General features: G+C 38.3%; 1 protein-coding gene across 4 annotated transcripts in view; it reads right to left on the bottom strand.

Annotated features, from left to right (window-relative positions):
- Positions 1-27,830, bottom strand: part of DIP2B (DIP2 acetate--CoA ligase B (putative)) — a 224,407-nt gene that overhangs the window by 64,672 nt on the left and 131,905 nt on the right. For 2 of the 4 annotated variants that reach the window (XM_060657640.3, XM_060657642.3), the window contains exons 4-7: positions 13,720-13,845; positions 3,999-4,211; positions 947-1,102; positions 353-475 (exon numbers count right to left, since the gene is read on the bottom strand). In XM_060657640.3, coding sequence (XP_060513623.2) covers positions 353-475; positions 947-1,102; positions 3,999-4,211; positions 13,720-13,845 — 618 coding nt within the window. The remainder of the gene's footprint in view (positions 1-352; positions 476-946; positions 1,103-3,998; positions 4,212-13,719; positions 13,846-27,830) is intronic. The other 2 variants (XM_060657641.3, XM_060657643.3) reach the window with 2 other exon arrangements.

Genomic DNA, 27,830 nt, shown 5'->3' with positions numbered 1-27,830 from the left:
AATATTCTAGGTGCAAACAGTATGAAGGAATGGCTATATTTTCATAAATCTTTGAACTTTTCACCATCTACCACACTGTCCTGTATGAAGCAGACATGTGTGTTGGCTGGTTGATTTAACAAAAAGATTATATCAAAAAGGACCAGGTAAACATTTGAGGTCAAATTTGACATGTGTATTCTAGGATAATGCAACACGTAAATACCTAGGGAAAGAAGAGCAGAGAACTCTGAATTCTTTCACAAAAATGCTGCCTTGTTCATCCTTAAATCCTACCATACCTTAAACACCATGTAGTAATTGCTTAAGATATATCTGTTGAAGGAATGTATGTTTTTGGTATTATTACTACTACCTTCCACAATTTCTTCAGAGTCATCCACAAAAAATTCCTTTAAGGGAGGCCTTTTGGGTCGTTTGAGAGTGTTGAGAAGCTGCTGGATTTTTGTGGATACTCTGCTACTGACAGGAACACCTGTAAGGAGGGGAAAACAGTAAGTGAAAATCCACTGATTTTAGGGCTATCTCAGCTTCTCAACTCTTTATGGAATTTTTATTTCTAATGATGTTTGGCCTTTGCCCAGAGTCTTATTCTATTTCAACGGGGCCAAAGAAATACAAATATGTACACGACAAGTTTTATGGCAACACGTAACAAATACGGCACCATCATTAACACCCTGCTTCCAGATTTCATCTAGCCCTCCTTTTTTCCATACTGTTTCTTGTTCAGAGCGATCCTCTGACCATGCAGACTGTCCGAACAAGTAACAGGGCTGCCACAGTGCAGGCTGTTGAAAAGAGGGCCCTCCAGAGGACCTGTGCTGGACGGCCAGCTGCAGTGGAGTTCTGCAGCTGCTCTACCGCTCAGGTGCTGCTGTTCAGGATGTGCATTTTTCCAATTTAACTAATATTCCCTATATAGCTCCCTAAAAGAACGCCCTACCATCAGCTGTATCCATAAGGCTGGACCTGTTGGATCCTTTGTGCATGCCTTTGACTATCCCCGAAGGGGGCAGATCAATATTTGCTGGGCGCATTGAGGAAGATGATGATGAAGAAGAGGTAGTTGTAGTGACATCAGGGGGAGCAGAGAGATTCTCTGAGGGAGGAGAAAACAAAATTCAGAATTATATGACATTGGCAATAAAAACAAGAATCTTCAAATCTTTCTGTGGTTGTTTCTTAACAAGGAAAAAACTACAAAAATGGGCTATCAATTCTTGTAAAATAACCTTTGAAATCAAATTCTACTCGTAAGATATAATGAGAGAGTAAGAGTGTAAGCCAGGGCAGATCAAAATTATTTTTTCCTTTTTTCAAAATTATTATTTTCAAGAACTCGAACAGCCTTATTAAGAGCCAATCACATATCCAGTATTCCTCCAAAATGTTCTTTTCTCCACAGAAAGTCTGGTAGAAATTCAGTGTTAATAATCATAATAAAAACCGCGAGTGACTTCAAAATGAAAGCAAAGTGACTGTGGTCATAGTGCTACTGATATTCTAGCCTCGAGCATCTCTTCATGTTTATGTTGGTTTATGTTGGTTTGTCCATAATGTTTCCTCTTCCACCGGAAATGGGGAAGAGTGTCTTGGGAGTGGGTCAGATCCCTCAAGTTCCCAAATGAAGAAAACCAGATAAGGCCTACTTCCAATTTTTATAAAATAACCCACAGGAAACTGATCTACTTGACAGACAAGGTTCTTCCCTTGCTCTAAGCATGATTGTGTAATGTTCTTTTGTTCTGCTTCAGGTAGGGATTCTTAATATCAAGGAACTAAAATGACCTAAGTTGGAAGAGAGCCATTCAATAGGGATGTGTTACCTAAGAAAACTTAGAAAAACATCTGGGGAAGAAAAGGAAAATTAGAGGAAGTAAAATATATGAGTTACAACAATAACAACAAGCTACTCAAAACCATAAAAAAGGCAAAAAGCGTAAGATAAACAATTTCTAAAATCAATTTGGGAGTAAGGTCTCTATGCCCCCAAAGTCTGATGTTACTAAGTTCAATTGTTGTTTTTCCCCCCCTAGTTCAATGGTTTTTAAAGTTTTATATATACTAGCACAAGTAGACTACAGCATACCTTTCTGTAGAATAATGTAGTAATAAAGCATTAAAAATATTCATCTTTATTTGACACCAGCAATTCCACTTATAGGGATATGTCTTAAGGAAATAATCAGACAAGTGCACCAAATTCTGTGTTCAAGGATGTTCATTCCAGCAGTTTTTATAATGGCCAAAAATTGGATACTTCCCAATGTCCAAACCAGGGGAATGGCTAAATAAACCAGGACATAGCCATATAACAGCATACTTTGAAACCATAAAAATAATAGTATAATTCTGTATTAATGACATAAAAGATTTACTAATTTGTGATACACTGCTAAGAAAAGCAGGTTATGAACACTATGTTTAGTACAATTTCATTTTTTAAAAAGCAAGACCCAAACCCTACATATTCATATGCAAATAAAGTCTAGGAAGATACACATTAGAGTGTTATCTGTGGGAAGTGGGTTTACAGATATATCTATATATAGATATATATATATAGATATATATATATATTTTATCTGTATCTTCAAATTTTTCTATTAGGAACATGAATTGCTTCTGTTAGAGCAAACATCCAAAAGGCAATAATGTTAGTTAGATAAAATGGTTTTTGTGAATACCTTAACAAAAAACTTTTCATAGAGTAGTGAAGCAATAGAAAAATATAAGGTCAGATGAAATCATCTAGTTAACAAAAACCTAGACAGAGTTAACTGGGTATTAGGACAGTATTTTTAATAAGTGAAGTTGCTTTCTTTTAGACAAATGTGGAAATAAAACCTGACCCGACCATGGCTCTGTTGCTTACCCTCCCGAACAGAAAAGATGGTGAGTATGCTCCTCTGTAGCTGCTTTAAGAGGTTCAGTGAATTACAGGGCAGAGCCAAGCTGCAAGACAAGCCACTGGCTGTTGGCACTTGGCTTTTTAATGTGGGCAATCATACCCTCAAAGTAGCTATGTTCTTTACTAATTTACAGGCTTGAATTGCAAATTTTCTAAATTTTTCTTTTCAGAAATCAATTACTAGATTAAAGATCTATATATGTGTATATATATGTGTATATATATGTGTGTGTGTGTGTGTGTGTGTGTATACACACACACACACACATATATAGTGTCTATATATATATATAGTGATATAGAAAGACCACTGATATGAAAATTAAGACACCACAGACACATGATGTTCAAATACATAACTCAGCACAGTATGTACCAACCAATTTAGCAAAAGCAGAGATCTGAGCTATATCTTTACCTGCAAATGTCACAAACCCTTAAAGCGCGCGTGCGTGCGCGCGCACACACACACACACACACACACACACACACACACACACACAGACATAAAGCAGAGCCAAGCGAAAGCTACCCTCCATACAGGAGCACTGGTAGCAGGCAGCAGCTCACAGGGTACCAACACGGTCAGCCTGCACACTCCAGTTGTAGCAATAACACAGCAGCAAGGACCATAAATCCAGTCTTTATGCTAAAGACAAGGAGCTTCACTGATATTAGTGCAGAATTTGCTCAGGTTTCATGTTTTTCTGTTTGAGAAAACACAGGTAACAATCCTAGGAAAATCTAAGATGTTACATATTTTAACACCTTTTAATATGTGGAATATTCTCCAACAGGGATAAACCCACACTAAGACTGGTGTTATATCTTGCGGCTTGAGTATTGCTTATGGAAATAGCTATGGCTTCAGGTGGGCAATACAATGCACCAATAATGCAGATGATACCTATCACTCCAAATGTACTGCTGGTGTTTCCTTCTTTGCCCCATTAACTGTTATGTTCTTTCTAATTTTATTTCTTAGGCCACTCTGAAAAAACTAATACAAATCAGAAACTATTTCCTGGATGCTGGGAGCCAAATGGAACATGACTTGGGCTGCTCGGGTAGATCCAGCTCCTACCTATTCGGGTATTGGCAAATACATCAGCTAGAGACCCACTGGTTCCTTTGACCTCTCCATGGGACAGCGTAGAAGATGCGGATGAAGAAGTGGACGATCCCTGAATTGAACGGTTGATCCAGGACTCAGCATTCTGTAAGCTCTGTTGCAAGGCAGCAGAGAGCGCAGCTTGGCGTCTCAGAGAGCCCTCATCCTCAGAGGCCGAAGACGTGTCTGTGTGGAATTAGAAAAAAAGAAGTTCTCGATCCTGCCTAGAACAGAGACCTTTCAGTTCTTACTCATTGATCAACACATTCAATTTTGATACCAGCAAAATATTCACATTCTCAAGGCAGATTAGTGTGTAAAGGTTCTCAAGAATCTCAGAGAAAGGTCTACAGACCAAAGCCTGAAAACACAAAACAGCCTAAATCTATAGGTAATTTTAAGTTCTTAAAAAATCCCTTTTGGAACATTTAAACTTCATGCTTTTCTGTTCTGAACTGAATCAGGATCTGAATTTTTCTGGCTTATCTATTTATATTCAAGTAATACTGAAGTGATTATATGGCTCCCTCGACCTCTTAATTAGAGAACCGTGTGATAGGCTGCTATACTGATTTTGACAAGTACTTACTAATTAGTGTCTACTCAACAGGCAATGATCCTAATAGGGTGATATAAAAATTTACTTTTGTTAATAACAGCTTCAGTGTCAAACAGTGGGCTGGGTGCTGGGGGAACTAGAGATGGAATTAGAAACAGTGCTCGGCCTGGAGGCATTCACGGTTTTAGCGGCAAGTGGTCACTCAGCACAGGTAAGCCTCCCAAACGTGACAGGGGACGGCCCCGATCTGTATTGCTTTCCTTTCCTTAACTCTCCAAGAACTGTGAGAAACTTACTGATACAAATTTACTGTATTTGGCCTGGCTCTGACTTCAGGGAAATAAGGCCTAAATTAGAAAAGCATGTTGAGAAAATAAAAAAGGAAAAGTTCAACCAAATATAGGACAGCCAATGGAAGCAGAAGTCAAGAATTTATTTCAAGGCTCTCAGCTTCAGAGGCATAGAAGTTAAGGGGGCATTTGGTCTGATCTGAGACAAACCCTTCTACGTGATTTTGGAGGTTATAATTAATGGCCTATGGATTGGATATCATTTAATTTTTTAAAAAATAAAACATTCTGTGGTTAGTCCTGCTGAGCACTCTAACTCAGGTGAAACTGTAAGTCTGCGTTCGACTTTGGTTCAATGAGCCAAAGAGATAACCAACTAACAGGGCTAGAATGCTGCTCGATAATGGAAATTTGAACCACAAAAGACTAAATTAATCTAGAAGTCAGATTCTGCATGTCCAAAGCAAGCAAGGAAGTAAGAGTTAAAATAATGACCACATTCTTGCTTCCTGCTCCGAACCATTTCCAACTTATCATCTCATATTGAAGGAAGTATGAGGCCCACGACTGATTATTTTCACAATGTACTACATAACTACAGTATGTGCTGGGAACTATGCCAGGTTCTGGGGATTCTGAGATGTATAAGTTCTTGGGAGAGAGTGCCCTCAAACGGCTTACAGTCCAGTACAGGAGACACAATCCTACAGACTATCTCACAAGACTTCAAGAGACGCTGAGAAACGGGGTAAGAAAGGGTTTCACAAGACGGGCACCAATCCCGGGGGAGGAATTCAAGTATTCCTATGTAAATGGAGCAAAGACTTTGAGGAGTAAGGGGCGAAATATGAGGCTGGAGAGGGAAACAGTGACCAGACCCCAAAGGGATAAACTGATGAGGTTCTTTAAAGGAGAAAGAGATCTAGAATACAAAAGGAGAGTGACTTAAGGAAAATACAGAGAAAGAAAAGTAACACCATCTGTAACCTTTTATTTAAGGAACGAGGTTTGCATAATTCTCAAAAAATATTCCAACATTTCAAATGTACCTTGGGAGGCAGAGATTTCTGTCTTTGTAAACATGATAAAGAAAAGATCAATGGGTGGGCGGTGTGGAACAGGTGTATCTGACCCTAAGAACAAAGTATTTTCAGGGTAATACATCTCAGGACCCTAACAAACTCCACTGGATTTGCAGGCTGTCTTTATTGCATCATTTATTTTAAACTGCATTAAGTCTAAAATCAGAATAACCCAATTTTCAAAAGATAGCAAAACCAGTATTTTCATGATTAGGTTTACGGCAAATTGGCTTCATTGTGTTTCTATACTGGATCAATTATGTCACTAGGTGCATTGTTTCAATTCAATGACCTCGTTTGGCTGCCAGTCCTCCTCCGTGTTTAGTGACTACAACCGTGGGCGGCTCAGTGTAGTGGAAAAAACATGGCTTGGTGTCTGTTTTCCATTTGAACTCTGGGGTCCACCCCTCATAAGCTATGTGACTTGGGGAATAACATTATCCACCTGAGAAGGTTTGCTTGTTTATCCATTCGACAAATACTACTAAGCACTACACTAGTTGGTAAGAATAAAATGGTGAACAAGGAAGACATGTCCCTACTCCAATAGGACTTAGTGTCTTACAGTGCAGACACCCAAGGAAGTGAGACCTAAACCTAGGCCAGAAGGGTAAGTAGCTATCGGCTCTAAAGCGTATGGAGGTGGGGGGAGCAAGAGCCAGGCAGAGGGAACAGCATGTGAGGAAGTGGGGAGGGCACAGAAAACAAGGCACATCCGAGGACCTGAAAGAAACGGGACTGGCTGCAGCACAGGACGCAACAGCAGTTACTTCCAATTCTGATGGAAGATGAGGCTGGACAAGTAGACAGCACTGGGCTCTTAAGGGTCTCTGTGCTAAATGCACAGGAGACCATAAAATGAGACATTGTCCAGAATACACCCCCAGCAGTGGCAGTGCATAGCAGTTGGCCAATAAATATTGGTTCCCCTTCTCTTCCTTGAATCATCCATTCTAGGTTAGCTCACAGGCACAAAACTGGCTGTGCAAAGCTTTCAGCAGATCGTGTATCTTAATGCACAAACATAAGCACTGCTCCAAGACGGTATCTTAAAAAACAAAACAAAACAAAACAAAAAAACAAGCTCCCTTAAATATTGATATGTTTATTTGGTAGCTTTTTTGGTTTGTTTTGTTAAGTAACTGTCACCCAAGAAATTGCTGTGGATTAGTAGAAATTTTGGCAAGATTAAATTAATGATAATAGAAATATTTTCTCACTGATTCTGCTCCAGTTGAACATGAACTTACAACTCTTATCCATCATAACTAAGGTCCCTTGCTTAAACTCTTGTATAAGATGAATACAATAGGTCCTCTAAAACAGAAAATAATTTTGAAAACACGCTTTGCTCTTCAGTTTTTAGTTAGTATGGTTTTAACACAGCACCATTTTATACTGATAGGCAGAAGCCTATAAAATCCATTTCTAACCAATTACAAAACATATATAACAATTAGCTTGTTGATTTTAAGGGGAGAAAGGTCCCAAATTTTCTGTCTTTGAGCACTGTAGCACTTTTTGTCATTAGCCATGTGTGGAAATGACATCCCTCTTTTTGGCAGAAAATACAGCTTTTATATCTAAAAATGTTTATTTTAAAAGTTTAAACACCTACCAATTCCACCTACTAGTGGAATAATCTATTCATTCCACTCCTACATATCTACCCAAGAGAAATGAAAGCATATATCTATACAAGGACTTGTTGGTGAATGTTCATAGCAGCTTTATTTTAATAGGAAAAAACTGGAAACTACCTAAATGTCCATCAAGAACTGAAAGGAGAAACAAAAGGTATATCTATAGGACAGAATACTACTCAGCAATAAAAAGGAATGAGCCTCTGCTATACAAAACAACATGGTTGAATCTCAAAATAATTATGTGGAGTGAAATATGACAGACCTCTTCCCTCAAAAAAAAGTACAACAAAGTATGATTCTATTTATACAAAACTGTAGAAAATCCAAACTAATGTCTAATGACAGAAAACAGATCATGGAGATGGAGAGAAGTAGGATTACAAAGGGATTATGAGGAAATTTGGGGGGGCATGATGGATACCGCTCATTTTCTTAATTGTGGTAATGGCTTCACGGTTTTGATACGAAAACTTAGCAAACTACACATTTTAAGTATGTTTATTGTATGTCAATTGTAATTTAATAAAGCTGTCAAAAGAACTCATTGAAAAAGATTCACGGGGGTGAAAATGGTGGCTTGGTGAGAGGATGGTAACATCTCAGTCAGTCTACACAATCTGACTACACAATCAAGTTTTTTAAAAACTACCGTTGATTCTTGAACACCACAGGGGTTAGAGGTACTGGCCCCATGCATGGCTGAAAGCCCGTGTATAACTTTTGACTCCCCCCAAACTTAACTTACTGATAATCTAATATAAGCAACAAACACATATTTTGTATTTTACAAATATCTGTATTCTATTTTTTTAATGTGTATTTATTTTTGAGAGACAGAGCATGAGTGGGGGAGGGGCAGAGACAGAGGGAGACACAGAATCCAAAGCAGGATCCAGGCTCCAAGCTGTTAGCACAGAGCCAGACGCAGGGCTTGAACTCACGAGCTGTGAGATCATGACCTGAGCTGAAGTCAGATGCTTAACTGACTGGGCCACCCGGGTGCCCCTATTATATCTGTATTCTTACAATAAAGTAATCTAGAGAAAAGAAAATATTAAGAAAATCATAAAGAAGAGCAAACATATTTACAATACTACATTGTAAAAATTCCACATATAAGCAGACCCACGCAGTTCAAATTGTATTGCCCATGGGTCAACTGTGTTTAGGTAAAAAAAAGAGATTTTTAAAAACTTATTGCCTATTTGAAAAGTCCGATCAAACATGCAGCAACTGCTAGAGCTCCAGATTTACCGCAAAATATTTACTTGACGCTATGGTAGAAGGAGAGGCGATATACCAAGTGGTTTAGAGAATGGGCTTTTAAAGTCAGACTCGTCTGAATTCCGACCTTAGCTCTGCGACTGAGAGCTCTTGGGCAAATCAGTTCTTAAGGGTCTTAATTCTGCTGTTTGCTGTTGTTGTTCTTTTTCTATTCTCTCTCATGGTGAGTGTTTTCTATTTTTGGACTGTTTACTCACAAAATTCAGTGGATCTTTATCTCTGGAATCCTAAATCCCTGGGTTGACGTTGTATCCTTCCAGAAACTATTTGTGTCTCAAGGTTATCATCAGTCCAAAGACCATTTTTTTAATGTTAGTTCTTACCAGGCAGTATAGTGAAATTCAAACCTAGAACCCACTTGACCCCAAATTCTTAGGGAAGGTCCCAGCTTCTGTTATCCCAAGGCCAGGCACAACTCAAGCTTTCTTAACAACATTTTCTTTCGCTGGCATGTTAATTTTTTCTAGTTCATTTTTCTGCTGAAGCTGTAAGTCCCTCCAGGGATCTCAATTCCAACAACCAACTTATTATTATTATTATTATTATTATTTTTTTTTTTTTTTTTTTTTAAAGTAAGCTCTAGGCCCAACGTAGGGCTCAAGCTCACAACCCCAAGATCAAGAGTCACACGCTCTACCAACTGAGCCAGCTTACATAGGTCCAAGGTTTTATCTTTTTTATCCTTATGGTAATTAGAATTTATTTAAGCCCCTTCTTTCCTGCCTCCCCGCTCCCCAGGACAGATAAAGCGAGCACCATCTCAGCATTCTGATGTTCAGTGACTGTTTTCTCTGTCTCTCTCTCTCTCCTGTATGTATTTAAAAGGAAACTGGTTCTAGTCTATCTAGAATTTCTAATGGGAAGTTTTCTTGTCTCTGTTCTAGGAGAGAATTTTCAGATTATCTAACTGACTACACAGCTAACAAAGCTTATGCAAATTATTGAGCTTCTCTAAACCTGTTTTCTCATTTGTAAAATGGGACAGAGGGCAATGGAGAAAAAAAATATGTGCTAAGCACTTAGCTCTTTAACTAGTACACAAGGCTACTCAATAAACGGTAACTATGAAATCAGTTTTACTGGCAAGCTGTAAATTTTACCATTAGCTGTTGAAATAAATTCAGTCTATCAAAGTGGGTTTTTACTGTGCTTTGGCTTAAAGAATACTGAATATTTACTGGTCTCCCAAGTAACTGCAGACCACTGCTCATAACCCACACCAATAATGAAAGTATGCTATTAACATGATCCAAGTCTATTAATTAGAGCACATTTATAGGGGTTTGATTTGCCAACTCTATTTTGCACTTCCGAATGAAATTAGAATGTTTGGGGAAAATTCCCCAAGTTGGCAATTCACATAGGTATTCTCTTTTAATTTAAATTAACTGACTAAAACATGTTTTGGGCTATAAGCTCTCAGAAGGCAACAGCTATTTAATTTGCTTGCAATAATATCCCTGCATTTCTGTAGACGACAGTGATGCCCACGAACAGACCTGGGATATTGTTATACTTTTTAAGTTGTAAATTCCTCCTTATCTGACCCTAGGAATTACTACTGCGGTCACTGCCAAGCAGGGCCCTGTGTGGGACAGGAACATAAATTCATTCTACCCAAGCCAGCTGAAATAGCTTTCTGTGCTCTGGGGTCATCATGTGGTCTATTTGGTCATCCGAGTACCCTCCGAATGAAGCACAGGGTAAGTCCACAAGGATGCAGAAAAAGTTTAGAGGAGAAAACAATATATGCTGCAGTTTCGCATTTTGTTTATCGGTATGAATGAGAAACAGAATTACACAAAGAATCCCTACAAAGAAAGAGCTGAGGTAATGGCCTCATGACATTAGTAAATGATTTCAGCACATAAAGGGAACTGGATGGCAGTAATTCAAGCAGTCTAAGAGAATGAAAAGGCCACAGGCACTAAAGAACCGTAATTTGCTACCAACTCCGAGAATTTAAATTTTCCAATCCATAAGATAAAAACCAGCGTACATATCAATAAACAAATTTTAGGTTGAGTGACACTTTATTATTTCCAAATGATATGTGAACAAAAGCCAATTATTTCCCATGGCCACTATTTATACCATATTTTCCATCCTATGTAATACTATGAATAAAGCCAAGATTTATGACATATTTTACTTCTTAAATCCTTTTTATTAAATCCTTCCAAAAATAGCTCTAAAATTTCATCAGTTTAGTAATGCCAACAGTTATGTGTTGGGTGCGCCCCAAAGAGCCTCACTGGCTAGTGCGCTTTCGCAGGTATCCCAGGAACTGGGTTCACACGGGACAGCACGTGCACAGTGACGGCCCTGACTGCAAACTTGCTTTGTGACGTGCATCCTGACCGCTCAGACAGTGCACAAAGGGCAACGTGACTAAATTACTATAAAATCTGAGGTTAATTTTTCCCTGCAAGGTTAGTACAACTTTTCTAGAAAGAGTGCCATGGCAAGGTCATTTGTATAGCTGCCCAGAACTGATTTTTTTAAAACTGCCTATAACCAGCAATAATTAAGGTCCTCCTCTTCCTCCCCAACCCTCAGGGCAGCCTCAGCATTCTTCTAGACTTCAGTGTTTCAGGGGCTCTCAGTGCAAGATAAAGGGAGACAGTGACACAGGATTAAACTGCAGTAGGAAGAGGACACAGCCAAGGATCTAACCAGTGGTTCTCAGGAGCTTGGAGAGAATGGAATCTGAATCCCCTAACTGGGGAACAGCAAATTCCATTCCCTAAAATGAAAAGTGCTGATGGATGCCTTATGATACAGCTCTTGCACATTTCCTCACGCTAGACACAGGCGTGTGCGCAGCTGCAGAATGAGAGCATCAGGATCTAGCTCCGTGTGGGGGCCATGTGAGAAATCACTCTGTAGGGTGCTCTCAATGTTTCTTCATGATGAGAGAGAATTCCTCTTCTATATGACAACATGCACGTCCCTAGTAGTACATTAAGGTTTCTCATATGCTATTCAGAGATCCCTAGCTCTGGAGATAAACAGATAGGAGACCTTTTCGTTACTCTGATCTGATGAATAAAGGTCTTAGGAGAGAGGATTGTACCTTTATAATCATGAAATTATGAAGACACATAAGGTGATCAGGAACATTATGCCACCTCTGTAAGGCTGCAGTACAACATTAGTGTTCAGAAACAGGCCTGTAGTGAATTCCCAAGGACTATGGTCTCATTCAGTAGTGAATAGCCACGATTTTGTTGCTGGAGTTGGTAATGTCCCCTCGGGCAGTGACTTTTGTAAGGGGATAAAAAAGGTTTCCATTCCTTCCGAGCATTCTCAAGATCCTTTGCTGCACTCTCACATTTAACCCAAGGCCATGAGAGCAGACTATTTACTGTAGAGCTGTATTTCTTTATTACAGCTATGGAGAGGCCTGTTTCTAAGAAGTACGAGTCACGTGCTCCCTACCCTTTGCCATTTATTACAACTGAGCCCTCAGCCGCGCTGCGGCAGCATCTGCCCACGAGGAACTGCTCCGGGTCTGAGAGGCCCCTTTGTCTATCAGGACCCAACTGGTGCTATACTACTGTGGAAGGGAAACCAGCCAAGATTTTGAATGAATAGGCTGGAAGTACGCACCATTACAGACACAAAATGTCTTTCACTGTGAAGGTCTGCTAGAGGTATCCTGTGTTACGTTTTGAGAAACACTTGAAGCCACAGAGCTATTTCTCTCTCAAACATATTGACACCACAGATGTAAGGAAGAGAAGCACACACAGTTAATGAACCCACAGCACACCCAAATGCTCTGAGAAGTTAGCCAAAACCTAGCAGAAAACTATTAATATGAACCCAGACCAGGGACTAGGATCAGTGGAAACAGCTCAACTTGACAGCTGTGAATCAAAGTCAATCACAATGATGTAACCTTCTCCCCAAAGATATGGTAAGTCCTCTAGACCCAAACTACAGGGAAAAATCTCCCCCCAAAGATTTCATTACTAGTAACAGGACAGGAGACACACAGACACTATATTGAGGCTCCGGGACAGATTTATTATGTTTAGTCTCAGCGGCCTACAGGGAGATCTTGTCTGGGATTTCATCTAAAAAATCTTAAGGCTTTTCGAAACTTTGGGAAAGATTCTGAATAAACAAGACAACTTAAAGTTGTTCCGGTTGCTCCTCAAATAGCAAATTATATAACTCTTTGGGTAGAGAGTCCAAGTCTGGGGAATGAGAAAGGGATGAAGACACTTAGTTCTCTCTGGTCTTGTGAACCCATTATAAAAAGTGGGTTCTTAAAAATATACAAATGTATACAAAATATATTAACACACACACAAACACACTTATATGTATTTTTTCAGATCCCTTAAACCTTTGCATGACTGCACTCACTCCGTCTTTAATGACACACAAAATTTTATCCCAAATGCACTTATTCTGTAGAGGCAAAGCATCTGATTGAGAAGTATAAATTTGTTAAAGAAATTATGACCATGGTCATATTTTAGAGGTCAACGAAAATAGCTATTAAACCACAGAAGGATTTTCTAAGACCCTAAGCTTTGGCCTGTGTTTATTTATGACTACTTGAGTTTGGGGGTTGTATTAAGGAAATGCTGAAAATTCGGAAGGAAAACTTTTTTTTTTTTTAAATAGCATTATTGTTAAGGCTTCTTTCTGTATGCATTTATAATGTGACAATCAAAACTTGTGTCTTCAATGTGTATTCTTAGACACCTTGGATGACGAGGAAAAGTGCAGGCTCCTACCTCAGAAAAGACAAAGCAGAACTTATGTCAGGAACATCACAGGAGTAACTGTCAGAGAGGAAGGTTCTGACAAACCTACCAGGAGGTGTGCAGGCATCTGCAGGAGACTGGACGAATGTGGACCGCCTTTTGGTTGGCATAGGCAAAGCCATTTTCTGTTCTTTATGCTTTGCCAGTGCGGCTTGAACTGCTTCTGTATGGATATCTGAAAGATTAAACATTTGCATTTATTAGCTCTTGGTTCTTAAAGTGATTACTTCTGTGGGCTGAACTATTACTGCCTCAACTGTTGAAAAGGGATATTTAGGTGATTTTTAGTTACAATTTGTGTTGTAACAATTAAAATAAAAATGAAAAAGAAGAGACAAAAAAAGAAAGAAGTCAAGGATAATTTTACAGAGAAGGAAAATGAAGCCCAGAATGATTATGTGACTGCTTTAAGAGCAAACAAGGGGCTAGTGGAGATAGGCAGGGGTGGGGAAAGGCAAAGGGGTCTAACATGCCCCTGTGCCAGGCAGGGATCCTACCTCTGAATGGAATGAGTGCTGTGCAGGTAGCTAAAAGACACTCACTGTTCTTCAGGAAAAGAAGCTTAGGATTTGTTTAACTGCCTGAAAGTGGTTGAGACCACTCAGTTCTCTACCACAGGATCAGAAGGGCTGAATCTGATCTAGAAAAATATAAGAGCTGATGGTACTTGTTTGCCACTGTGGCCACAAGAGAATTCAGTTCTCCCCTTGAAGTCCAAGAGGAAGGAACCTTAGAGCACCGGGAGGGTCAGTCGGTCAAGTGTCCAACTTCAGCTCAGGTTATGATCTCACGGTTCATGAGTTCGAGCCCTGCACTGGACTCTCAGCTGTTGGAGCAGATCCCAGTTTGGATCCTCTGTCTCCCTCTCTCTCTGCCCCTGCTCCGCTCACACTCTCCTCTCTCCCTCAAAAATAAATAAAGATTAAAAAAAAAAAAAAGAAGTCTAATAGGGGTGTCAAAATTAACATTTCCCAACAGAACACTTGATTGTCCACTCCTGCCATAAAATGTGCTCTACATTTCTGCAAAAAAAGGATCATACTATTCATAGTCTTTGGTGTTCTCCTTTGAGATTTTTTAAAACTCTTACAAAATCCTATGAAGGTAGATAACTGAAGTAGCTTCCTAGTTCTCAAGAATTTCCTCTTCTCAGGGATGGGCCCAGTTGAGGGACAAACTATCCTAGGAGGCCTGTCTGTGCTATGTAAATGTACCTCTTATAACAGCTGGACCTATCAGATCCTTTTATGGGGGTCTGTGTGGAAGAATTCGAAGTAAGTCAAGAAAATGCAGGTTCTAGAACTGAGTCACTTTAATGACAATTCCCTAGAGAAAAGGAATGTCCTTAAACTTCAGGGTTGAAACCCTGGAAGCTGTCTCTCCTTTTCTAGGGATTTCTCAACTGTTGCTTCGCTTCTATGACCTACTCTAGCTATTTAAGGTAGCCTGAGCTGGCCTGTTTCATGCAACAACAACAACAACAAAAACCTTCACTAATATAACCAGAAACATCTTTCTGTGTAAATACAAACCTATAACATAATTTTAAAGGTTGCATAGAATTCCACTGTATGTCTGTGCCATGATTTATTTAAGCAACCTGTTTCCAAAGTTTTGCTACTATTCTTGGCAACGATTCACAGCAAAAGAATTCAGTATTTTCACCTTAGTACATACGTCTAATCCTATTTTTGTAGGATTAATTCCAATTGCTGAGGTGTATTTCCTAAGAACAAGGATTTTTTTTTTTTTTTTTTTTTTTTTTTTTTTTTTTTTTTTTGAGCAGGGGGAGAAGCTAGTGCAAGCAGGGGAAGGGCAGAGGGAGAGGGAGAGAGAGAATCTCAAGTAGGCTCCACACCCAGCTCGAAGCCCAACATGGGGATCCATCTCACCACCACAAGACTGTGACCTGGGCCGAAATTAAGAATCGGACACTTAACCAACTGAGCCGAGACACCCGATGATTCTACTCTTATATAGCTATCATACAGTTACCAAAATCAATAAATTAAATACTGATACAAATTATTATGTCACCCACAACCCATATTCCAACTTAGCCTACTATTCCCCAGTAATGCACTTTATAGCTTTTCCTCCTTTGTTCCTGATCTGGGACCTGACACAGAATCATACATTACGTTTAGTTGTCACAATTCTCTATTATCCTATAATCTGGAACATTTCTTAACCTTTGTCTCTCATTGCCTTGACATTATTGTACAGACTAATTATATTGTAGAATGTCCCTTAATTTTAGTTTGTTGATATTCCTCATAATTAGATTCAGGTTATACATTTTGGTAGGAATACCACAGAAGTAATATGTCTTCTTGAAACATGATGTCAGGAAGTGTCTGCCCTATTACTGGTGATAGTAACTGATTACTTGGTTAAGATGATGTCTACTAAAGTAATTCATTGTAAGGTTATTATTCTTCCCTTAGTGTAATTAACAAATAAATTATGGGTGAATGTTTTTCAGATGATATAAATATTACATACTTCATTGAACTTTTACCTACTGGTTTTAGCATTCATTGATGATTCTTGGCTGAATCAATTATTACCATAATGGCTACAAAACATTGATTTAATAACTCTATCATTCCTTCTGTATTTATTACTTTTTCTACTATAAGAAAAAGCATCCCTTTCTCTCCCAATGTATTTATATCAATACAGACCTATTGACTCTCATTTTATTCTATGGCTATTGTTACTACCATTACTTATTTTGATGGTCCTAATACCCCAGATTTGACCAACGAGGCCAAATCAAACTGGCTCTTACGTCCTTTTGACATATTCCCATCATTTTGAGCAGTTTTTGTTCTCTGGTATAAGATGTTCCAGGTATGTTCCCTTCCCCGGCACTAGAATTAAACATTTCTCTAAGGAACCCTGACCTCTCTTAGTGGAGAATGGTATTTAGAAACCAAGACCTTAAAAGAAGGAGTGCTCAGTGTTATTGGGGTATCAGACGCTCAACCAACTAAGCTAACCCTGACCTCTCTTAGTGGAGAATGGTATTTAGAAACCAAGACCTTAAAAGAAGGAGTGCTCAGTGCTATTGGGGTATCAGACGCTCAACCAGCTAAGCCACCCAGGTGCCCCTCTTCATTTTTTTTTTAAAGCTGCATAGCACTCCATTATATAAGTTAGTTTACTCAACTATTCTAAGTGTGGGCATTTAAGTGTTTCCGATATTTTACAATTACAAACAATAATACAACAAAGGGTCTTGTGCAAGTAGACTTTTATACTGATGAGAGTATATCTTCAGGGCCAATTCCAACAAGTGAGACTCCTAAGTCAAAAAGTGAATACATTTTAAACTCCGCTGCATCTTGCCAAGTTCCTCTCCAAAGAGTTGTATCATACTGTATTACTATCAGCAATGTGCCTATGTGTCTGTTTCCTCATAGCCTCACCAGCAGAATGTATTATCTTGGTTTTTGACTATTACCAGTTTGGTAGCTGAGAAATGGTGTCTCAGTATACTTTCAATTTGGACTTCCTTTATTTTATTATTTTTTTTTAATTTTAAGATTTACTTTATTTTTGGAGAGAGAGAGAACGTGCAAACAGGGGAGGGGGCAAAGGGAAGGGGGAGAGAGAGGGAGAGAGAGAAAGAAAGAGAGAGAATCCCAAGCAGGCTCCACACACTCAGCATGGAGCCTGATGTGGGGCTCAGTTCCATGACCCTGGGATCATGACCTGAGCTGAAATGAAGAGTTGGACGCTCAACTGGCTGAGCCACCCAAGCACCCCTGTACTTCTTTTATCATTAATGAGATTAAACATCGGATTTAAGGATCATTTAATATTTGTTGGTAAGTGAAAGTAAATATTCATGTCACTTGATCATTTTTCTACTGGGTTTCTGCATTTATTTTCCCCTAATTTTTAAGAGTTCTTCACTAGCCCTTTATCTCTGAATGTCAGAAATAGTTTCTTTCAATCTGTCATTTGTCTTTTGACACTGTGGTAGTTTATTGCCACACAGAAGGTTTTTAAAAATTTTTTATGGAATATCTCAAATCGATAACCTAATGTTATACTGAAGGAACTCAAAAAAGAACAAACTAAAACCAAAGTTAGTAAAAAGAGGAAATAACAAGGATTATAACAGAAATTAAAAAAAAATAAATTTGAAAAACAGAAAACAATCAGCAAAAATAAAAGTTGGTTTTTTGAAAAGATGAACAAAACTGACAAATCTTTAGCTAGATTAAGAAAAATACAGGGGCACCTGGGGGGCTCAGTCGGCTGGGCGTCTGACTTGGGCTCAGGTTATGATCTCCCAGTTCACAGGCTCGAGCCCCGCGTCGGGCTCTGTGCTGACAGCTCAGAGCCTGGAGCCTGCTTTGGATTCTGTGTCTCCCTCTCTCTCTGCCCTCCCCTGCTCATGCTCTCTCTCTCTCTCTCTCTCTCTCTCAGAAATAAAGATTTTTAAAAAATTAAAAAAGAAAAATACAGAGTAAAATAACTAAAATAAAAAATGAAAGAGGAAATATTACAACTGATACCACAGAAATAAAAAAGATTATAAGACTACCATGAGACGACTATTATACCACAAATTGGATAACCTAAAAAAATGGATAAATTCCTAGAAACATACAACCTACTAAGATTGAATCATGAAGAAAGAGAAAATCAGAACAGACAAATTACTATTAGGAAGACTGAATCAGTAATAAAAACCTCCCAACGAAGAAAAGCCCAGGTTTCACCGTAGAAATCTATAAAACATTTAAAGAACAGCAACCTTTCTCAAATTCATTCAAAGAACTAAAGAAGAAATACTTCTCATTTAAAAGAAGAAATACAAATTCATTTTTATGAGGCCAGCATTACCCTAAAACCAAAGCCAAACAAAGATACTGCAAAAAACAAGACAAAACAAAACAAATCCAAAATAAAACAAAACAACAACCCCCTAAAACTAAGCAACCCACTGAATGGGAGAAGATATTTGCAAATGATATATCCAAGAAGGGGTTAACATCCAAAATATACAAAGGACTTACACAACACCAAAAAACAAATAATTCAATTAAAAAGTGAGCAGAGAACTTGAATAGACATTTTTACAAAGAAAGCATACAAATGGCCAACAGACATAAAAAGACATGCAGCATCACTAACCACAGGGAAATGAAAATCAAAACCACTTCGAGATCTCACCTTACACCTGTCAGAATGGCTAGGATGAAAAAGACAATACCAAGTTTTGTGAGGATGTAGAGAAAAAGGAACCCTGGTACACTGTCAGTAGGAATGTAAATCGGTGTAGCCACTGTGGAAAACAAGGTAAAAAAATTAAAAATAGAAACACCAAAAAGTCCAGTAATTCCACTATTGGGTATTTACTCAAAGAAAACAAAAACACTAATTCAAAAAGACATATGCATCCTCACGCTTCCTGCAATATTGTGTGTAATAGCCAAGATATAGAAGCAGCTCAAGCGTCCATCGACAGAATGGATAAAGATACAGAATATATATACAGTGGAATATTACTCGGCCATTAAAAATAATAGGACCTTGCCATTTGCGACAACATGGATGAACCTAGAGGGTATCATGCTAAGTAAAATAAGTCAGAGAAAGACAGACACCATATGATTTCACTTATGTGTGGAATCTAAAAAAAGGAACAAACAAAACTCAAAGAGACTCTTAAATGCAGTTAAGAAACTGGTGGTTGCTAGAGGTGAGGCAGGTGGGGGATGGGCAAAATAGATAAGGAGCATTAAGAGGTACAAACCTCCAATTATAAAATAAAGAAGTCACAGAGATGAAAAGTAGAGCATGGGGAAGTCAATAATATCGAAAAAATGTACAGTGATGACACATCATAATGAGCATTGAGTAATGTATAAAATTATTAAACCACTATTTTGTACATCTGAAACTAATGTAACACTGAATGATAATCACACTGAAATTTTTAAAATAAATAAAAAACTTAAATGCAGATTTTTTTAAAAGGCAGAAACAGACCCATAAACACAGAGAACAAACTGATGGTGGCAGAGGGGAGGGGAGTAGGGAGATGAGAAAAATGAGTAAAGGAAAGGAGTGCCTGGGTGGCTCAGTCAGTTAAGCATCTGGTTCTTGATTTCAGCTCAGGTCATGATCTCAGGGTTTGTAGGTTCAAGGGCTGCTCTGGGCTCTGTCAGCACAGAGCCTATTTGTGTCTCCCTCTCCCTGCCCCTCCCTCCCTCCCTCTCTCTCTCAAAATAAATAAAGTTAAAAAAATTTTTTAAAGTCGGTAAGGGGGAGTGGGAGATACAGGCTTCTAGTTATGGAATAAGTCACAAAGGTAAAAAGTACAGCACTGGGAATATAGTCAATGGTATTGTCATAGCGATGTATGGTGACAGATGACAACTGCACTTGCAGTAAGTATAGCATAATGTATAGATTTGTTCAATCACCATGCTGTACATCTGAAACTAATGTAACACTGTATGTCAACTATGTTTCAATTAAAAAAAAAGAAAAACACCCCTACACCAATATCCCTGATGAATACAGATGCAAAAATATGGAACAAAATACTGTCAACCTGAATTCAACAGTACATGAAAAGGACTATGTACCAGGGCACCTGGGTGGCTCAGCTGGTTAAGCGTCCAACTCTTGGGTTTGGCTCAGGTCATGTTCTCACGGTTTCATGAGTTCGAGCTGAACGCTGGGCTCTGTGCTGACAGTGTGGCGTCTGCTTGGGATTCTCTCTCTCTCTCCCTTTCTCTCTGCCCCTCCCCAACTCACGCCCTCTCTGTCTCTCTCAAAATAAATAAATAAAAACATTCATATTCATATTTATATTTAGGACTATGTACCATAACCAAGTGAGATTTATCCCTGTGTTGCAAGGATGTTCAACATATGAAAATCAACAAATGTAAGACTCTACATTAACACAATGAAGGACAAAAATTATATGACCATCATAGATGCAGAAAAAGCATTTGACAAAACTCAACACGCTTGATAAAAACACTCAACAAACTAGGAATAGAAGGACATTCTCTCAAAATAATAAAATTCATAAACGAAAAGCCCACAGCCAGCAACATAGTCAGCGGCGAGAGCTGAAAGCTTTTCCTTCTAAGATCAGGAACAAGGTAAAGATGCCTGCTCTCACCACTTCTTTCAGCATAGTACTGGATGTCCTGGTCAGAGTAATTAGGCAAGAAAAAGAAATAAAAGGTATACAAAAGGAGAGGAAGAAGTAAAATTATTTATGTTTGCAGATGACATGATCTTATACATAGGAAATCCTAAAGATTTTATTCATGTACACAAACTGTTAGAACTAATTGGCGAATTCAACAACTGCAGGATAGAAAATCAGGATACAAAAACCAGTTGTGTTTCTCAACACAAACAATTAACTATCTGAGAAGGAAAGGAAGGAAATAATCTCATTTATAGTAGCATAAAAAATAATAAAAATTTTAAAATAAACACAATCAAGCAGGCAAAAAACTTGTATACCATGAAAACCGCTGAAGGAAATTAAAGAAGAAACAAATGGAAAAACATTCCATGTTCATGGACTGGAAGAGTTAATATTGTTAAAATATAAGTGATCTACAGATTTAATGCTATACCTGTAACAATCCACTGGCACTTTTGAAGAAATAGAAAATGTATACGGAATCTCAAAGAACTCAGAATAGCCAAAACAATTTTAAGAAAGAAGAATAAAGCTGGAAGCCTCATATTTCCTGATTTCAAAATATATATATTTCCTGAAAGCCAGAGTAACCAAGATAGTATAATGTTGGCATAAAGAGAGACATATAGACCAATGCAATAAAATAGCTCAGAAATTAACCCTTGTGTGTATGGTTAAATGGTCTTTGACAAGGGTGCCAAGACTGTTCAATTAGGAATGACAGTCTCTTCAACAAATGTTGCCAGGAAACTGAAATATCTGCATATAAAAGAATGAAGTTGGACATTTATACCATATACCATATAAATTAACTAAAGGGGTGCCTGGGTGGCTCAGTCGGCTGAGCGTCCGACTTCGGCTCAGGTCATGATCTCGCGGTTTGAGTTTGAGCCCCGCGTTGGGCTCTGTGCTGACAACTCAGGGCCTGGAGCCTGCTTCGGATTTTGAGTCTCCCTCTCTCTCTGCCCCTCCCCTGCTCACGCTCTGTCTCTCCCTCTCTCTCAAAAATAAATAAATGTAAAAAAAAATTAACTAAAAATAAATCAAAAACTTAAACATAAGACATGAAACTATAGAAGTCTTAGAAGAAAACATAAAAGGAAAGCTTCATAACTCTGGAACGGGTTAATCATTTCTTGGATATGACACTATAAGCACAAGCAAGAAAAGCAAAAATAGGTGGGACTCCATCAAACTAAAAAGCTTCTGCACAACAAAGGAAACAACAGAGTGAAAAGGCAACCTATGGAATGGGAGAAAATATTTGCAAACCATGTATTGGATAAGGCACTAATGTCCAGAATATTTAAAGAATACTTATAACTCAATAACAACAAGTAACCCAATTTTAAAATGGCCAAGGGACTCGAACAGACATTTCTCCAAACAAGATAAACAAATGGACAACAATCATATGAAAAGATGCTCAACATCACTAATCATCAGGGAAATGCAAGTCAAAGCCACAATGGCATATCTCTTCATACCAATCAGGATAGCCACTGAAAGGGGGCCTGGGTGGCTCAGTCAGTTAGGTGTCCGACTCTTGATTTCGGCTCAGGTCATGATCTCAAGCTCCATGTCAGGTTTTGTGCTAATAGCAAAGAGCCTGCTTGGGGTTCTCTCTCTCCCTCTCTCTCTGCCCCTTGCCTGCTCATGCTTTTTCTCTCTTTCAAAAATAAATAAATAAACTTTAAAAAAAAGGATAGTTACTGGAAAGAAAACAAATCAAAAGGGGGGGGGAGAAAAAGAAAGGAAAGTGTTGGTGAGGACATGGAGAAATTAGGATCCTTGCACACTGTTGGTGGGACTGTGAAATGGTGCAGCTGTTATGGAAAACAGTATGGAAGGTTTCTCAAAAAACTGAAAATAAAACTATCATATGATCTAGCAATCCCACTTCTGGGTATATATCCAAAAGAACTGAAAGCAGGGTCTCAAAGAGATATTTGCACACAAATGTTCAATGCAGCATTATGTACAACAGCCATGACATGGAAGGAACCTTAATGCCCATGAATGGATGAATGTATAAAGAAAATGTGTTAGATATATACAATGGACTATTATTCAACCTTAAAAAAGAAGGGTATCTTCTCACATGCTACAACATGGATGCATCTTGAGGACATTAGGTTAAGTGAACTAAAACAATCACAAAAAACCAAAATCTGCTTACAAGAGATACCTAAAGTACTCAAATTCTTAGATGTAGTAAGACTAGGGGGAGAGGGAAACAGAGAGTTGTGAGTTGTCACTGTTTCAGTCATGCAAGATCAAAGAGTTCTAAAGAGCTGTTGTGTACCAATATGCATATAGTTAATATGGAAATGTACACTTAAAAATTTTGAAGGCGGGGCACCTGGGTGGCTCAGTTGGTTAAGTATCCAACTCTTGATTTTGGCTAAGGTCATGATGTCATTCATGGTTTGTGAGATGGTGCCCTGAGTCAGGCTTTGTGCTGACAGTGTGGAGCCTGCTTGGGATTCTCTCGCTCTACCTCTCCCCTGCTCACTTCCTTGTTCCTGCTCGCTCGCTCTCTCTCTCTCTCTCTCTCTCTCTCTCCAAATAAATAAACATTAAAAAAAATTTTTAAGAGGGTATATATATATATGTGTGTTTTTTACTGCAGTAAAAACATTTTGTATGTAGTCTTTCATCACATCTGGATTTTGAGTTCCAGCTGTTTTCCCATAAGACTTTCTCTAAGCCCACGTTACTGAAAAATTCACTGGTGTTTTCTTTTAGTACTTACCTTTTTTTTTTTTTAAATCTAGATCTCTGATCCATTTGAAGTTTTTCCTGGCATATGGTATGAGATATGGATTTACTTTATATTATTCCCTGTGTCCTAGCACCATCTATTAAAAAGTACATTTCTGTCCCAATGATTTGCAATGCTATCTTTATTATACACTAAATCCCAGATGTACTTTGTTCTATTTCTATACTTGTTATTCTAAAGTTTATTTATTTTGAGAGACAGAGAGAGAGAGAGAGAAAGAGAAGGGGGGGGGAGGGCGGAGACAGGATTCAAAATGGGCTCTGTGCTAACAGCAAAGAACCCAATGCAGGGCTCAAACTCACAAATCATGAGATCATGACTTGAGCCATAGTCAGACGCTTAACCTACTGAGCCACCCCAGTGCCCCTCTGCACTTGTTATCCTATTCCAATGTTATTCTATTCCAATGGTCTATCTGCCACTTTGTCTGCCATACCACACTGTTTTAATTATAGCGTCTTTAGAGTGAATGTGTTTTAATATCTAGTAGGTATAGTCACTCTTCATAGGTTTTCTTTCTCAGTGTTTTCCTACCTATTCTTACATGTTTATTTTTCCAAATGAACTTCAAAAACCTGTTTTCTGGCTCCATAAATAAATTTAATAATGTTGTTGGGACTGGATTGAATTTATAAACTAATTTAGGGAGTCCTGGCATCTTTGTGATGTTGAATTATCAAAGAACAAGGAATGCTTTTCCATTTATCATGTCTATGTTGTGTCTTTCAGAGTCTTAAAGTTTCCTTTGTAAAGGCTTTATACATTTCTTAAGTTTTTCCTAAATATGTCTTATCTTTTCTATTGCTTTTGTAAGTGAGGTTTGCTCTACTATATCTTTTAATTGGTTATTGCTTGCATATATGAAGGCTACTGATTTCTGAACTAGTTTTATATCTGGCTACCTGACTGAATTATTGTATTAGATTAATTTTGTTATTGACTTTCTTGGGTTTTCTTTTTTTTTTTTTTAATGTTTATTTATTTTTGAGAGAGAGAGAGAGAGACAGAGCACAAGCAGGGGAGGGGCAGAGAGAGAGGGAGATGCAGAATCTGAAGCAGGCTCCAGGCTCCAAGCTGTCAGCACAGAGCCTGACATGGGGCTCAAACTCACAAACCACAAGATCATAACCTGAGCCAAAGTCGGAAGCTTAACTGACTGAGCCACCCAGACACCCCCACTCTCTTGGATTTTCTAAATAAACATCGTATCAAGTACAAATACAGTTTTACTTTTTCTTTTCTAATTCTTACACCTCTAGTTGATTTGCCTTGTCTACTCATATTAACACCTCTAGTGCATTTTAAATGTTAGCATCCTTAGAATTAAAATAAAAAAAAAAAACTCTTGTAAATAAATTAAAAAAAAAAAGAACAGCTCAATTTTAAAAAATAAGTTGAGGCACTGGACAGGTAGGTTATAGAAGAAGAATAAAGGTCAATTAACATATTCAAAAAGGGGCGCCTGGGTAATTCAATTGGTTGAACGTCCGACTCTTCATTTCTGCTCAGGTCATGATCTCAGGGTTGTAGGATGGAGCCCCATGTTGGACTCCACGCTGAGCATGAGCTTTGCTTAAGATTCTCTCTCTTTCCCTCTGTCCCTCTCTCACTTGCACACTCTCTCTAAAAAATAAAAAAGCCATATTAAAAAAATTCAATCTCATTTGTAACACTTCCATCAACAAGGTATGAGAGGGTATGAGAGTGCCCGTTTCCCTACATCTATGGACAACACTGAACTATTTTTTTCATCTTTTCCCAAGAGGTAATTGGAAAGTGTTATTTTACAGTTTTAAAGTAGCTATTCCTATTCTTGGCTTGTTTTTATGAAGTGGTTACGACATGATGCAAAAGTAGCATAGATAGGCTTTACGTATCAGGGGCAGAACAAACACTAAGTGCCCTTACCTATTTAGATAGATGGATGGATGGATGGCCAGATGGCCAGACACACCAGCAGATATGGACAGACTGAACAGACTAGCAGATATGGACAGACTAAAAGGCAGATGCTTAGACAGGTTCAATCATTAAGTAGGGAAGCACAGTTCAAAGAGGTACCTGCAAGCCATCAAGTAGTCATGCCATTTTCACCAACTTCTAAGGCAGCAACCACTTTAACATTTTTAATTATGACAGAGACAGCAACTATTAAATTCTGGAACATTAGGGTATCACATTAATTTTGGCACTATACTGTGTGCCTAGTGGAGAGGGAAAATGCAATTTTAATTTAATTTAAATTTAAATAAAATTTCACGTGCATTTCACATTCCCTTGTACAGATTACGTTTTTTTTTTTTAATTTTTTTAAATGTTTATTTATTTTTGAGACACAGACAGAGCATGAGTGGGAGAGGGGCAGAGAGAGAGGGAGACACAGAATCCGAAGCAGGCTCCAGGCTCCAAGCTGGCAGCACAGAGCCTGATGCGGGGCTCGAACTCACAAACTACGAGATCATGACCTGAGCCAAAGTCGGATGCTTAACCGACTGAGCCACCTAGGCACCCCAGACTACGTTTTCTTTAACCTGGAATATCTATATAGCAAACAGCTATTCACCCTTCAAACTGGTCCAGACTTCAACACCTCCATGAAGCCTGCCCTTAACAGTGCCAGTTCCCAGGCTCCTTCCCCTGTCATCCCCTCTTTTTTTCTGCCTCTACCTTTTATAAAGGATACCTGTGTTTAAGAAAAGATTCTTGGGTTTCTGTCTGTGCTTCTCTAGAATCTAAACTGTCTCAACTCACAGGTCTACAATAAATTCTTGATGAACTGAACTAAACTCAATTTACTTTCCTTGGCATAAGGAAGAGTATTAATATGGAAATAAAATAGTCTTGGTATACCAGTGGCAGCCCCCTTAGCAAATGCCACCATGACAGAAATCAGATATAAATTTTTTTTAATGTTTGTTTATTTCTGAGGGAGAGCAAGTGGGGGAGGGGCGGGGCAGAGAGAGAGAGAGAGAGAGAGAGAGAGACAGACTGAGGATCCGAAGCGGGCTCTGTGCTGACAGCAGAGAGCCCAATGAGGGGCTTGAACTCACAGACCATGAGATCATGACCTGAGCTTAAGTCAGAAGCGTGACTGAGCCACCCAGGCGCCCCAGAGATCAGATTTAGACAGAGAAAGAAAGTTCTCTATTAGGGTAACATAGGGAGTTATTGTTGCATTTAGCTCCCATTACTAAGTCAGAAGAATCCATACTTAGAGTAAAAATCATTAAGAACAATAACTGATTTATTGCTTTAAATCATTTATCCAGGGCTATCATTTTTAAAACTAGCTTTCCCAAACCCCCATTTATAAAATAATTAAGTCATGGGAATATATGTACAGCATGGTAACTGTAGCTAATACATTGTACATTTGAAAAGTTGAGAATTAAGAGAATGAATCTTAAAAGTCCTCACCACCACAACAAAAAATTCTGTATAGCTACGCATGGTGGTGGATGTTGACTAGACTCGCTGTGGTGATCATTTCACGGTATCAAATCACTGTGTTGTATACCTGACCTAATATAATACTACCTCAATAAAAGGAAAAAAACTGCTACTTTTTTGTTTAAAAATAATATGAATACATTTTACATTATATGTATTTTGCATTTTACCACAATAAAAAAACCCTTAGTATACATATTAGAAAAAATTAATATACATATTGGAAAAAGATGTAAGCACATATAATGCTGGAGTGAAATTTTTTCTGAGATCCACTGCGTCTCAAAACTAATCCCACCTCAACAGTTTGCTACCTATTCTTCCAGGTTTCTGTATCTGTGTTCTTAATATGTGTAATGTTGTTATTCATATTTCTAAAAATCAGGTCATGCATTACATACTATCTTGCATTTATTAAAAATATATTTTGTACATCTCTCCATATCTGCACAAAAAAATCTACCTCTTTTTCAAAGGATTTTAAAATCCACTTTCATAGAATTCCTTTGTGTGGACATGCTGTAACTTATTTAACCACTGTATTATTATGAACGCTATTACAACAAATGTCTGCGTATATATCTTTGTGCACACTTGTAGGTGTTTGTGTAAAATAAATTCCTAGAGGTGGAATCTCCAGGAAAAAAGGTATTGATATTCAAAGTTTTAAAGATATTGCCAAACTGTTGTGCTGTTACCTTTAAGACCACAGTACCAACTTATTAAT

This window comes from Panthera onca, chromosome B4 (genome assembly GCF_046562875.1).
Source record: "Panthera onca isolate mPanOnc1 chromosome B4, mPanOnc1 haplotype 2, whole genome shotgun sequence".
In the NCBI taxonomy this organism is placed as follows: domain Eukaryota; kingdom Metazoa; phylum Chordata; class Mammalia; order Carnivora; family Felidae; genus Panthera; species Panthera onca.
This window is presented reverse-complemented; position numbering and strand designations above follow the sequence as displayed.